This window comes from Myotis myotis, unplaced genomic scaffold (genome assembly GCF_014108235.1).
Source record: "Myotis myotis isolate mMyoMyo1 unplaced genomic scaffold, mMyoMyo1.p scaffold_m19_p_5, whole genome shotgun sequence".
NCBI lineage: Eukaryota > Metazoa > Chordata > Mammalia > Chiroptera > Vespertilionidae > Myotis > Myotis myotis.
In genome coordinates, this window is record NW_023416357.1 from 7,524,728 (window position 1) to 7,540,049 (window position 15,322).

At 38.0% G+C, this 15,322-nt stretch overlaps 1 protein-coding gene across 15 annotated transcripts in view; it reads right to left on the reverse strand.

The window, feature by feature from the left end:
• The window catches only part of RICTOR (RPTOR independent companion of MTOR complex 2), a 96,871-nt gene that overhangs the window by 27,643 nt on the left and 53,906 nt on the right, over positions 1-15,322 (reverse strand). For 14 of the 15 annotated variants that reach the window (XM_036307914.1, XM_036307910.1, XM_036307909.1 and 11 more), the window contains 10 exons: positions 10,068-10,135; positions 8,396-8,478; positions 6,497-6,584; positions 5,895-5,985; positions 4,429-4,495; positions 4,213-4,293; positions 2,387-2,487; positions 793-958; positions 387-488; positions 218-264 (listed from right to left, as the gene is read on the reverse strand). In XM_036307914.1, the coding sequence (XP_036163807.1) occupies positions 218-264; positions 387-488; positions 793-958; positions 2,387-2,487; positions 4,213-4,293; positions 4,429-4,495; positions 5,895-5,985; positions 6,497-6,584; positions 8,396-8,478; positions 10,068-10,135 (894 nt within the window). The remainder of the gene's footprint in view (positions 1-217; positions 265-386; positions 489-792; positions 959-2,386; positions 2,488-4,212; positions 4,294-4,428; positions 4,496-5,894; positions 5,986-6,496; positions 6,585-8,395; positions 8,479-10,067; positions 10,136-15,322) is intronic. The other variant, XM_036307912.1, reaches the window with a different exon arrangement.

Consider the following 15,322-nt stretch of genomic DNA (forward strand, 5'->3'; position numbering starts at 1 on the left):
TAGATGTTATAATGCACTTTTGTCTTTCAACTTACAATGAGTTTATAGGCACATAATCCCATTGTAAGCCAAGGAGCATCTGTATGTATGTGTAAAATATACCAAGTATTATAATGTACATATGCATCTTCAAAGCACCCATTATTATTTTAGCAAGTATTAGGTATAATTCAAAGCTACGTTCTTAACACTTAAAAGAAAAATAGTTCTTACATACCTATGTAACTGTTCATCTTTATAGTTTCTTAGATTTACATTTGGCCACTAGAAAAACAGAATGTTTACATTATAAAAGTATTTACCAATTACCAAACATATTATGATGAATTACAATGAATAATAAAATGAAGACAATCACACCATCACCAAGAAGTATCCTGTCATACCTTAAGAATGGTCCCTATAAGATTCCAATTCCATTCGAGATTCTCTTTATGTTGAAGGACTTGGCTATCTCTAAGGTTCATTAAAAGAGCCTCCTCTGTATCCTAAAATCATCAGAAATAAGGAAAACTAAGGCAAATTTTCTTATATCAGAAAAGTCTAAAATTTAAAAGCAAAAGAAAATATTTTTCATTTTAAAATGAATTATCAAATGTTTTTTACTTCTAAAGTTGTAAAAACACAACTCTAAACTGCCCAGTCATTATAAAACATAGAAGCCATCGGGAAATCCATATGCATGAATAAAACTGAAAAGTCAAGCAAGTATATGTACTAGTACACTAAAATCCAAGCAAGTATGTGATACTTAAGGAAACTGAGTTATAGATTGTGATTTCTTTTCAGTACCTTAAGAACAAATATATCTTTCTGAACTCTGAGATATTGATCCCGTTTCTGATGTGTTGCAATTGCTTTCTGAATAATGTGATCTAAATGAAGGCTGTAAGGCTTAGGTCCTCGTTTCTTCATTTCATGGAAGCGTTTTAAACAGTTCAAGGCTGCACTGGCTCTCCTAATGAGAAAAAGATTCAATTAACACTATAGCGAGCTAGCATAATTTTAAAGAGATCACTTTGGTAAATCACTCTATTAAAACACATAAATGCAAGGATAGAAATTATCACTGTAAAGTAAATTATCAAATCAAATTTGGAAATACAAAGAAAAAATATCAAGAACACTGGAAGAAATTCATGGCCATAAAAATTTAAGTCTATCAGGCTTTGGGAAAGCACATTTTTCCATCATGAAACTACTAAAATAAAAGCTGAAAGCTACACTTACACATGTAAGCCTATAGTCAGGATCAAAATGGTCCCTAATGTCCAAAGTTTATAATTCAACTTCAGTTTGTTAAAAATTGTATTTTCATTGATAGAATTAAAATCAATAAATAGAATATTATTTATCTATAGTGAGGCCCACATGTATATTTCTGAATAAAGCCAACTAAACTTTTGAGAATGTATTATAACTGTCAACAAAATTACATAGTTCTGAACAGCTATGAATTACATTTCACTAATATTATATAAAATATGAGGTCGATATATAGATGATTGAGGATGTAACTGAAAGAAAAAAAAAGATACCCCTGTCCTAGACATAATCTTTACCAAATGAAAAAATTCCTACTAGCACTTCCCAGTCAAGTTCCTCCACCTTTATCTTATTAGCACTGGAATTTTAGCAGAGCTATAGCTATCTTATCATACTTTTGTTTATAGATTCTATATTTGCAATATATCCTTCAGAGTTTAGCTTACTTCAATGTCTCTAATAAGGGTTTCTAAATTCCAACATTAATTTAACCCCACATATAAAATACATTGTCAATCTTTGTGCTTTATTTTTTTTATTTTTTTTTATTTTATTTTTTATATATTTTATTGATTTTTTACAGAGAGGAAGGGAGAGAGATAGAGAGTTAGAAACATCGATGGGAGAGAAACATCGATCAGCCGCCTCTTGCACATCTCCCACTGGGGATGTGCCCGCAACCCAGGTACATGCCCTTGACCGGAATCGAACCTGGGACCCCTCAGTCCGCAGGCCGATGCTCTATCCACTGAGCCAAACCGGTTTCGGCAATCTTTGTGCTTTATTAATTTGAAATAATTTAGATATTTTTTAAATAGCCTGAATTGCTGCTCAAAACATAAAAAAGTCCAAAAAAGTCACCACCAATGTTTTAGTGATCTGGTAGAAAGTCTATGTCCTTGTCCAAGAACATACTAGAAACATGCTAGAAAAAGTTTGTATTGTGGCCTACAATACAAATTATTAAATAAAACTATTAATTTCCCCCTTATCTATAAGGCTTCCCTGAAAGAATTTCCAAGCATACCTTACACATACTACTTTATAAAAAGAAGAGGTTATCTAAATGGTGGGTATTAAAGGTGCCAGGCACAAACTTTGCCAGAACTCTGATACTTACAGTCTCTTTTCCTTAGGGATATCAAAGGATGCTGCCATATTCATTAGGGTTGGCAGGCAGTGCAAATGATGGCTATGTGAATGAGGAAGAATTGTGTTTGCCTAAAATGAAACATAACATTTTATGAGAACTGAGAAATAGAAATATTTTATGTTCTAGATCAGCAGTTGCCAACCAGTGGTCCGTGGACCACAGGTGGTTGGTGAGGTCCGAAAGGTTGGCGATCGCTGTTCTAGATTATCCACAGATATAAAGCTAAAGACTCTGATTTACTTTCCAATATTTATAATTTTTTTCTTACCTACTTTCAATAAGATGGAACAAATAGACTCACATTACATTAACAAAACTGTAAGTTTCATAGATCTTTTATTATAACATTAAATTATATTTTTTAAGTGGTAGACAAGTAAACTCAATTCTTAAATGATCTAAAAAACAATATATCAAAACTTATATCCAGAGCTATAATGTTACATTAAAAATATTTAAAATGCTAGATGCAATATAACTTATTAGTTGACTTCTTAAGTTTTAAAAATCATTATCAAACAGGTTTACTTCATATTCTGACATTTAAAATAAGAAACTTATTAACACTTGCTTTCCAAATAAAATTCTACCACTCCATCTGCTTTTATCAATGAAGATAACTAAATAAATTAAATGTAGAAGCCAAAATATATAAGAATAATAAGCAATGACCTAATAACACTGCTATACTACTCAAAATTACCAGCTTTTATATTTCAAGAGAATCATGAAATTCTGATGTATAGGTAAAAGGAACAGATGAAATGTTAAAATTAGTTCCTTTATATAAAAGCAAATAAATTTGGATATTGATATGCTTACAGGAAATATTTTAATAATTAATAATAATCAAACTTGAGAACCTGCAATATTACTTAATTCTTTCATAGATGGGCTGGAGAACAGAGTAGCAAGTGGCTAAATAAATGATAAACAAGAAAGTTATCATTCAACTCTGTTTAATTCTCTTTCCTTCACTCACACAACCCAGCTGCTATGTGGAAACAAACAAACAAAAAACAACTGGGCCAGCCGGTGTGGCTCAGTGGTTGAGCATCAACCCATGCACCAGGAGGTTGCTGGGTCGACTCCCAGTCAGGGCACATGCCAAGGCTGCAGGCTCGATCCCCAGCAGGGCTGTGCAAGAGGCAGCCGATTGATGATGTTTCTCTCTCATCAATGTTTCTATCTCTCCCTCTCCCTTCCCCTCTCTCTAAAATCAATAAAAACAAAAAAACAACTGGGATGTAGGGGTGCTAAAACAACACAAACAAAAAAATACACTGCCAATAACAGCAAGTTATACATATAATTTTAAAAGACTTGCCATAGGGTTTCTTCTTCTTTAATGAGTTTAAAATGGTTCTTTTTATTTAGTATTAAGAGGTGACCTATAAACAAAAATTTCTATCTTACCATCAAAGTCCCTCATTGCTGGGAGTAAGGAATGGTCAGATCACTTTCCTAGCTCCCTTTTTCCAGAAGTTACTGATATCACAATATCACGGGAAAAAATAAATATTCCCACCCTGTGAACCTCACTACAAGTTGACAGAGAAGACTATGTTCAAACAAGGCAGTTATATTTAGAAATTTTGTAGTTTTCTAAATTTTAGGCAGAGTACCATATTCCATTCTAGCTGATTGAAGTAATTATCTATAGTTTTTTAATTCCTAAAAATAGAAAGTCTTTCTAAGAGCAATTAAGATTTATAGCACTCAAGTTGTTAATATTCAAAGTTAGTATAAAATATTAATGATATGAGGCATACTATTAATATGTAAAAGCTTACCATATGTAAAAGCTCTCCTAAAAGGATGGTAGCTCTAACTGAGATATGGTCATCGCTGTTTGTTATCACTTCAACCAAACCCTTTTAAAAATAAAAATAAAATACCATAGTTGCGAAATAGTACACATGAACATATTTATGCATCATTTGTCTGTTGCTCTGAAAAAATTTTGTTAGTAAAAATATATAAAATAAAATAGTGTTTATAAGTCTTACCTCTAAAAGTCCATTACGAATAAATGCAGAGAGTACCAGTGCCAAATAATTATCCATGAGGTCTGGCCTATAATAAACACAGCACAGAAACAGTCTCACTAATATTCATATATTACATAATCTACACCAATAAAAGACAAACATGCAAATTGACCATACCTTCGCTCTGCTTTAAGCCACGCCCACCAGCTGATCAGAGCGACTATATGCAAATTAACCCAACCAAGATGGTGGCCAGCAGCCATGGAGCTGGAGCAAGCAGGAGGCTTGGGTGCCCCAATGATGGAGGAAGCCAAGCTTCCCGCTTGCTGCGGTGGGCTCTGAGCTCCACTCAAAGCAACAAAGTTTTAATTATAGAAGGTAAATAAACCCCAGATACCTGCTTTCAGCCGGCTGTGGCCATGGAGCTGGAGTGAGGAGGCTTCCCTCCCGCTCACCCTGGCCAGCTCTGAGCTCCTCTCAAGGCTACAAAGTTTCAATTATAGAAGGTAAATAAATCCCAGAATAAAAAAAAAAGAAAAAAAGGAGAGGGGGGAGCTTCTGTCACCAGGGGGCTTGGCCAGCCTAAAAACGGCCCTCAGCCCCTCACCCAGACTGGCCAGGCACCCCAGTGGGGACCCCCCATGCTAAAGGGGGTGTGGCCAGCCTGAAAACAGCCATCAGCCCCTCACCCAGGATGGCCAAACCTCCATAGGGTGAGGGTCCCCACTGGGGGCGGGGGCTTGACCAGCCTGCAAACAGCCATCAATCCCTCACCCAGGCTGGCCAGGCACCCCAGTGGGGACCCCCACACTGAAGGGGGTGTGACCAGCCATGCAAACACCCATCAGCCCCTCACCCAGGCTGGCCAGGCACCCCAGTGGGACCCCCACCCTGATCCGGGACACCCTTCAGGGCAAACCAGCCGGCCCCCACCTGTGCACCAGGCCTCTATCCTATATAACAAAAGGGTAATATGCAAACTGACCCTAACAGCAGAATGACTGGGAATGCCTGGTCACTATGACACACACTGACCACCAGGGGGCAGACGCTCAATGTAGGAGCTGCGCCCTGGTGGTCAATGCGCACCCACAGGGGGAGCTCTGCTCAGCCAGGCTGATGGCTGCCAGTACAGCGGTGGTGGTGGGAGCCTCTCCCGCCTCCTCAGCAGCACTAAGGATGTCTGACTGCAGCTTAGGCCTGCTCCCTGCTGGCAATTGGACATCCCCTGAGGGCTGCCGGGCTGCCGGGCTGCCAGAGTTATGTCTGAATGCCAGCTTGGGCCCGATCCCCCAGGGAGTGGGCTTAAGCCAGCAGGTGGACATCCTCTGAGGGGTCCCAGACTGCAAGAGGGCATAGGCCGGGCTGAGGGACCCCCCCACCCCCACCCCTCGAGTGCACCAATTTTTGTGCACCGGGCCTCTAGTTTAATATAAAAACAGTCATCGTAATAAATTTGAACCATTTCTGTATCTAAATTCTACCTGGATCTGGCACGATGAGGAAGAATAGTTTTTGCTTCAGCTGCTACGAAGCCATCTGAGAGCCTCCAGCTGTCCTGGAATCTGCCTGGATCTAAAATAGTTAAAAATAAGTAGTTAGGAGAAAATTAAACAAGTGTATATAACTACAAGCTAGCCAGGCTATAAATAATCTTTTTAAATGTTGGTTAGGAAAGAAATAGGCTAAAAAAGGCATTCAGAAAAAAATGATTTATATAAATGTACACAAATCTAACTATTTTGGGACTCTGGGGTCATTTGTCTAAAATAAGAATTAGATTATATAATTTGAGAATTATATAGGTTTCTTATTGTCTCCTATTCCTTTCTTGGTCCATATTTTTATTAATTTCATTGCTCATTTGAAGAGCTAGGATGACAGGAGAAACTAAAAATTTCTTCTTTTTAGAAATTTATTGGAGGTTTTACTTTTATACTAATTTCATGCCACTATAATGCAATAAGAAAAGAAAATTATACTCAATATTTAGTTGAGTACTTTTTCTTTGAGGGATTGTGTCCATTAGGTTGCCATTTCAAAAATTATAACATTTGAATAGATGCAGATGCACCTTGATACTTACCTACACTGAGCAGCGCTTCTATGAACTCTTCAGTCACCACAGGCAGAGGAAGACGAAATATGTCATAAAGTACTTCAAGCAGACCTCTCTGCAAATGCAAATAAACACAGTTCATTAACTTTTATGGAGGAAAAATATCTTTGCTTAAAGATGTATTGAATGTTCTATTCTCAAAATAAAAAACTGATAAAAACAGAACTAATAGGCTATACTACTCTCTGTCCGTGGATTCATTCTTTGACTCTGGCAGACAAAAAATCCAGGTTCCAGTCCAAAAATTTCTTTTCAAAATGGTGCACTGACCGGGAATTTCTCCATTAAGTCAGTCAGCCCTCTTCACGTCGAATGGAGAATTTCAAATTTCAAGCCCTTGCACCTGCCCCTCCAGGATGTCTACAAAATTGGTGGCATTGGTACTGTCCCTGTGGACACTGGTATTCCCAAACCCAGTATAACTAATGGTTATCTTTGCTCGAGTCAGACTTCAGTGTTATAACTGAAGTCTGTTGAAATGCATTATAAAACTTGAGTGAAGCTCTTTCTAGGGACAATGTGGGCTTCAATGTCAATGACGTGTCTATCCAAGATGCTCATCATGCACCATGGCTGGGGACAGCCAAAATGACCCATGAAGCAGCTGGCTTCACAGCTCAGGTGATTATCCTGAACCATCTAGGCCAAACCTGTGCTGTTTGCAAGTTTGCTGATTAAACCTGTGAGAAGACTGATTGTCATTCTGGGAAGAAGCTGGAAGATCGCCCCAAATTCTAGAAATCTGTTGATACTGTCATCATTGCTGTGGTTCCTGGCAAGCCCAGGTGTGTTGAGAGCTCCTCCTATGGGTCATTTTGCTGTTCATGATAGGAGACAGATGGTTGCTATGGGTGTCATCAAAGCAGTGGGCAAGAAGGCTGCTGGAGCTGGCAAAGTCACCAAGTCTGCCAGAGGTCTCAGGATCTCAGAAGGCTACATGAGTATTGCCACTAATACCTGACACCCAGTCTTAATCAGCACTGGAAGGAAGAACAGTCTCAGAACTGTTGTCTCTATTGGCCATGTATATTTAATAGTTTAAAAAAATGGTTACTGATAATGCATTGAAAACCTTCAGAAGGGAAAATGTTTGTGGACCATTTGTTCTGAGAGAGGAGGAGGGGGACTTTAAATTATTAAGTTTTTAAAATTAATACTTTTCAATGAAAACCACTTGACCAACCATTTGTCACACAATTTTGAGACCCACTAAAACATAGTTTCTTAAGAGAGAAAAAAACAAAAACCACCAAAAAAAAAAAAAAACAAACAAAAAAACTGCTATCAGGCCTATATTAGATAAATTTAATCTCTTCAATAAATCTTTAGTAACCCCACTGTACACATAAAGACACAGGTTTAAAGGTTAAAAGCAATATGCCTACCCAGCAGGCATGACTCAGTGATTGAGCATTAACCTATGAACCATGAGGTCACAGTTTGATTCCCAGTGTCCTGGTGTGGGCTTGATCCCTAGTGGGGGTGTGCTGAAGGCAGCCAATCAATGATTCTCTTTCATCACTCATGTTTCTTTCTCTCTCTCTTTCTCTCACACATACTCTCTCTTTCCCTTCCTCTATGAAATCAATAAAAATAAGTATTTTTAAAAAGTAGTATGCCCAAGGTCATAGAACTATAAGTAAAACTAGTAGTCAAACTTCAATCAACCAGACTCCAAAAACTATGTCCCTTTATCACTGCTGAGTAAGAAGTCAACTAAACTGCCCCAACCTCTAGGTGCCTGTTTCTGGATCTTTCCACCTATAACCACATCCATTTCCACCATCGCCTGAAATAACCTTTTTACAATTACTTTCTTCTATTAAAAGTCCAGAAAATGAAACAATCAGAATAACTTTTACAAACCCTTATTTCCATATTTGGTATGCAAAGTACTCCAATTAGAGATTGAATCCCAGAGTTTCCAGGTTTACATAAATTAATAATACCTAAAGTATAAAAAGAAAAAAAATCATTGACTTGAATTTCAAAAAAAATTAGTAATCTATATTTTCTCTTTGAGTTTGGGTTCAAAATTATTTGCTTAAGTCATCAAAATGGTATTTCTCAAACTCTGATGTTTGATGTAATGTGAGAGATTACAGATTATGATACAGTCTCTACAGATCATACTCTGCACTAATCAGGAAAACGGGTGGTTGCATCTCATGAAGCAACTGTGTTCTGGAGTTCATTTGTCAATCAATTTTGGATTTTGGAATATATATAATAATGCTACAAATATACAAAAGCTTATAACTCATGAACAGTACCACAGTGTCTAAATACTATTTAGGAAATTATTTCTGTGAGAAAAATGTTTTCAGAGTTCTATCTTGTAATGCCGGTATTTTTCTCCTTACTTCATTAGGAGGGTTGAAAACTCTCAACCGTCTAAGTTTCTAATGATGGATCAGTATATAAGGGATAGAGGACAAACTGAAGCACGGTAGAAATAATGTTTAAGAGATGCAAGGGAATAAAATGGCAGAGCTTAGAGACTGGAGGTAAGGAGAATGATAGTAGCTAGGCTGTCCTAGTGGTTAGAGCAGGATAGAATTCATGTGTTGGTAAGACAGAAACTCCTCTAATGGCAAAGAAGTTGAAGGATGGCAAAAGATGATAGTTGTAGCTAAAGGAAACTAAGTTAGAGTGAATTCTGAAGTAAGGGCAGTGATAGTTAAACTTGGCAGAAGGACTGTGTTGGTTTCTATGTTAAAATAGTGCGTGGAGTCTGGTTAAGTATAAAAAAGAATGTGTGATCGCTGGGCCCTCATAAATACCTAGTTTATCCACGAGGGTAAGGGGAAATAGGTAGTCATGAGGACACAGCATGAATGGAGATTTTACCAAAGCACTGAGAGGTCAGGGGAAGTCACTGAATACATACTGGCTAGGGGCCAATGGCTGGGATAGTAATCTGTATGGAAAAGATATCTTAGCATTACCTAGGTAACACAGATATGTTTAGGAAAATTTTCTTCTGTTTACTGCTACACTCCTTTGTATGCTATTCCTTAAATTATTCTACAAAGTCAAGAAGGAAGAAGGTATTTATTAATATAAAATAGCACACTTAGTGGTGGTATTATTTTAAGAAATATGTTTGCTTTCTATTCCACAGAAAGATAAAGCATGCTTACTCCCTCTTCTCAAGAAATGTAAGACTACTAATAGCCTACACCTTGCTTATTTGGTATTAATTATGTTTTATATTGTCCTTTTAGATAAACTTTAGTTACATATACAGCTAACACCCTCATATATACATATATATAACCATATATATATACATCCATATATATACACACACATCTATATATATATATAGATGTGTGTGTATATACACACACACACATATATATCACGTTTAATTTTTTTAATTGCCCAGGTAATCCTGAATACATAGACTTACAAATAGTCAATTTTAATAATTCTGTGCAAATTCTTTTAGGTCTAAAAATAACACGTAAGACTACATTAACATCTACATTAGATGCAGCATAATAACATTTGAAAACAAAGTCAAGTAACTTACCTGCCCATGACCGGAATGTTGCTATGATTCCCATTTTACTGGCTAGAAACCTTGCTTCTCTGTCTTCTCTGTGTGTGGTAGTGGAGGGGAGGAAAGAGGGAGTCAAAGAAATATGTTAAAATAAAAAGTGAGCTTTTCCTGGTATTGTATCAGAATAAGCGCTATCATTAGTTAGCAATTAAGTATTTAAACAGGAAATTAAACAACTTGTTAAAAAAAACAAAGATTAGATCTACCTCAAAGCAAATTACCTAATTACATGGGAAACTCCCTCTCCAATTGAAGATTCACAACATGGTTTAAAATAAATTACTCCCTCTGTCCCATAATATAGGTAGCAAATGAATATTTAAACGGGAATTATTGGCAAATGCAGCTCTAAGTTATGTTGTAGCGCAAAATTGCGAAGCCTTCAATCAAAATCAGTGTTTCATGACATCTGTCATTTGTTTTGACACATCTTTCAATTTTTAGGTTAATCTAATTATTACGAATTATAACTATTTTTCTAATATCATCCGCTAATCGAAATCAATTGTTTTATTTCAGTTGAATATCAACCCATTGTAAAAGTAAGATGAAAAAAACAGAGTTTTCAAGCAAAGATCAAGTTGCGATTGTCCAGTTCTTGATGCATCAAAAGAAAAAGGGAAAGTTGCAGAAAGGTGCAATTACATTAGCTGCAAAACAATTTAAGTGCAACAGAATGACCATATCAAGAATTTGGAAACGTGCTTCTGAAAATAATTGTTAAGGAGAATCTTATGCTAATGTTGATTCTTTGAAAAAAACAAAACTGTGGACATAAATGCAAAGATTATGGAGAAAAACTTGAAAAACTTAGACATATTCCTCTTAGCAGAAGAGGCACCATATTAGCCTTTGATAATATTTCTCCCGAAATACTGGATAATACGTTTCTGTCACTTCAACAAGTTATGCTGGAAGCAATGAAGAACGATGGCTCCTATCATTTTAAGCTCACGCACATAGGGAAAGCAAAGCTTCGCAGCCAAGGGATCCTAACTACAAGTTTAAAATGCAGTAACGAAATTATTGAAAAATCCAGAAACTATCTGAACACTCAAAATAAAAATTAGGAGTACTATTTTTAATTAATTGTTTAATTTAATCTAGTTTTTTTTATAATAAATGTTGCATTCTATATTTATTTTCTTTTGCTACTATTATTACGGGACAAATTACATTCATCAACTGCTACTATTATTATGGGACAGAGGGAGTATAAATTTTGACTTTTCTATTTAGTTCTACATTTCCTGCTCTTTTGGAAAAATATTCTTAGATAGCTCATTAACACCTTTAATTGACCACTGGAGACAACACCAGCCTGCTTAGTAAGCATTTCTCTCTGGAGGCTGCCCCTCAGGAGAGAAAACTACCATGTAAACCTCTTACTTTTATCACGTGTATTCAAGTTGCTTCAAAATTTTTACCCAAACTTATTTGAGCATTTTCAAAAAGCAAGCTCAACACCTACTCACTGAAATGTTATTAAATAACTGGATAGTGTTAATATCAACAGCTTCTTTCTACTTTGTAGTTGTGTATCCAATCATCTCACTTGTTCCTTTCTATGCAATAGTTTATGACAATTAAGCAACAGAACTATAGTTTTGACCCTTCAACAACACAGGTCTGAACTGCACAGATCCACTTAAATGCAGATTTTTATTTATAAATATGTACAGTACTGTAAATGCATTTCCTCTTCCTTATGATTTTCTTAACGTTTTCTTTTTTCTTGCTTATTTTAAGAATGCAGTATATTTGTATTTAAGTTTTGGGGGAGACAAAAATTATACACAATTTTCAATTGTGCAAGGTGTCACACCAAACCTGCATGTTGTCTAGGGGTCAACTGTATTTATATTGGTTAAACATTTTCCATGGATGACTTATGACCAGTTTCAATGCATCTAGCTGTCTTATACTCCATGCCACCTCAACCATCTCTACCCTGTCAACTGTCCATTTTTTTCTGTGCCCTCTTTTATTCTTCCCTAACAGAGTTCTTAACAGTTTTGAGAATACAGAAATCAAGAGAATTGGGAAAGAAAAAACAGAAGGGGTAAAAATTTTAAAAAGACAGAAAATCAAAGAGCAGTAATCGGGTAGTCTACGAGAGAAACGAAACATTTAAAAACACATACACAAAAACAAACACACTAAGCTCTATAGCATCACTTAAAATGAGAATATAACAGAAACTAAAATGGGGGAGTAAGGGTGGTGGAAGAAATGAGAAGTGGATAACTGTCTAAGTTTTCTTTTTTTTTTTAATATATTTTTTATTAAGATATTACATATGTGTCCTTGTCCCCACGTTACCCTCTACCCCCCCAACCCCCCCACCCCCGCTCATGCCCTCACCCCCCCGTTGTCCATGTCCATTGATTAGGCCTATATGCTTGCATATAAGTCCTTTGGTTGATCTTTCCCCCTTACCCCCACCCTCCCCTACCTTCCCTCCAAATCCCAACAGTCCAATCAATGCCTCTCCGTCTCTGGATCAGTCCTTGTTCATCAGTTTATGTTGTTCATTATATTCCACAAATGAGTGAGATCATGTGGTATTTATCCGCTCTCCAGTTCCATCCATGCTGTGGCAAATGGTAAGAGTTCCTTTTTCTTCTTCCTCTTCTTAAAGAATACCTTTCAGCATTTCATATAATGCTGGTTTGGTGGTGATGAACTCCTTTAGCTTTTTCTTATCCGTGAAGCTCTTTATCTGACCTTCTATTCTGAATGATAGCTTTGCTGGATAAAGTAATCTTGGTTGCAGGTTCTTGCTATTCATCACTTTGAATATTTCTTGCCACTCTCTTCTGGCCTGCATGGTTTCTGTTGAGAAATCAGCTGACAGTCGTATGGGTACTCCCTTGTAGGTAACTGACTGTCTTTCTCTTGCTGCTTTTAAGATTCTCTCTTTATCTTTTGCTCTTGGCATTTTAATTATGATGTGTCTTGGTGTGGTCCTCTTTGGATTCCTTTTGTTTGGGGTTCTCTGAGCTTCCTGGACTTGTAAGTCCATTTCTTTCACCAGGTAGGGGAAGTTTTCTGTCATTATTTCTTCAAATAGGTTTTCAATATCTTGCTCTCTCTCATCTTCTGGCACCCCTATAATTCTGATGTTGGTACGCTTGAAGTTGTCCCAGAGGTTCCTTACACTATCTTCATATTTTTGTAATCTCTTTTCTTTTTTCTTTTTCGGTTGGGTATTTTTTGTTTCTTTGTATTTCAAATCTTTGACTTGATTCTTGGGATCCTCTTGTCTGCTGTTGGATCTCTGTAAATTATTCTTTATTTCAGTCAGTGTATGCTTAATTTCTAGTTGATCCTTTTTCATGTGCTCCATGGTCTCACTATACTTATTGAGGGATTCATTAAATTTATCGGCGGTTTCCATAAAATTCTTGAAAAACCTTATAAACGTGGCCTTGAACTCTATATCCAGTCGTTTGCTTTCCTCCAATTCTGCCATTTGTGACCTGTTTCTTTGTCTCCGCATTTTGGCAGCTTCCCTGTGTTGATAGAGTGGCCCTGCGTGCCAGGTGTCCTGTAGGGCCCAGTAGCTCAGCCTCCCCAGTTACCTGGGGTGGACACTCTTGGTGCACTCTTGGTGCCTTGGTTGTTGTAGGATCACTGGGAGGAATTGACTTCCAGGCCAATTGGCTGTGAGAATCAGCTGTGTCTAAAGTGGGAGAACTTCTGTGCTGAAGACACCCTTCTGGGGCAAGACTTGCTTCAGTGGGGCTTTGGTGCTCACTGAGTCTGCTCCCTGAGTGTGTCCCTTATGGATCTGAGGAGTTGCAATCTGCATGGTCCCCCTCTGACCACTGGGTACAGTGGCTCCTGGATCTAAGGAGGTGCTAATTCAGCCTCTGCCTGAGGCCACACAGCAGGAGCCACAAAGAGGCTCAGCTGTGAAGCACTGCAAGCCGCTGCGGGGCCTTGGGCCTTCTCTTGGAAGTTCCGGGTCTGCCTGGCTCGGCTGCAGTTAGGTACATTCACATGCAAAAGCCTCTGCCGCAGCCTGGGTGGGGCGGGGTCTCAGGGAATCAAAGGGCGGATCAAGGAGCTATGGCCGATTCTCCGCCCGGAGTCGCGGGTCTCAGTGACCCGCTAATTGCTGCAAGCACCTCTGAGGGAAAGCCGCCTTCAAGTTCGCCCGCTGCCGGACAGACCAGCTTCTCCCCGTAAGAGTCCTGGGTCCCCAGAGACTTCCCGGAACCGGAGTTCAGAGCAGTCGGGAGCTTGTGATTCCAAAAGACAGCCGCGTCCTCAGGTGCCACCCCCTTTCCTCGCGCGCGCGAGCCGGCCATACCTCTGCACTTGTACCTCTGCACTTCACCTCTGCAGCTCCTCTGGCTCTCAGCGTGCTTTTCTTTCCTTCTAGTTGTAGAATTTACACTCAGCCAGCCTTCCTGTTGTTCTGGATGATGTTTGCTCTGTCCTTTGTGGTAATTTTCAATTGTTGTGAGAGGCGGCAATTTCCCGGTGTTTACCTATGCCGCCATCTTAGTTTCTCCCTCAACTGTCTAAGTTTTCAATGCTCCTTCTCTTAAAAATGTTAGTAATATCACTTCTATAAACTGCATGGTCATCCATTTTCTAACCTACTCACTAAATCTGTAGTATTTTTTTAAAAAAAACATTTATTTCCTTATTCCCTGCCACAATGTACTCATGCTCCCATTAAATGCCCACACTCCAGAAACTTAGTATAAGTAAAGTTCAGACCCAAACAGGAAAAAAAGAATTTGGTGAAATGTATTTTCCCTCTTCTAAGTAAAAAATACCCCGGGTGCTCTCTTGCTTATCCTGATAAATGCCCCCACCCCCTTGTGATTCTGTGTCCTAATCCCTGGATCCTGTGTACTGTATATGATATCACCATAATGATAGTGATTATTTTATGCTTATAGCCCAGAAGACCCTAAGAAAGGGAGATTGTTGGTAGGCTTTATCCAACTGAAAAGTTTTCTCTAGCTGGTGGCAGACAAGCAAGTCTGAGAGAGATTCAAAGCACAAGGATTCGAGCAATTCTTGCTGTATTTGAAGATGGAAGGAACCATGTGGCAAAGAAAGAGGGTGGTTTCTAGAAGCTGAGAGTAGGCCCTAGCTAACAGTCAACAAGGAAACAGAGTCCTAAGTTGTAGCATAGCAAGGAAGTGAATTCTGCCAACAACCTGAGTGAGGTTGAAAATGGATTTTTCACCACAACCTCCAGA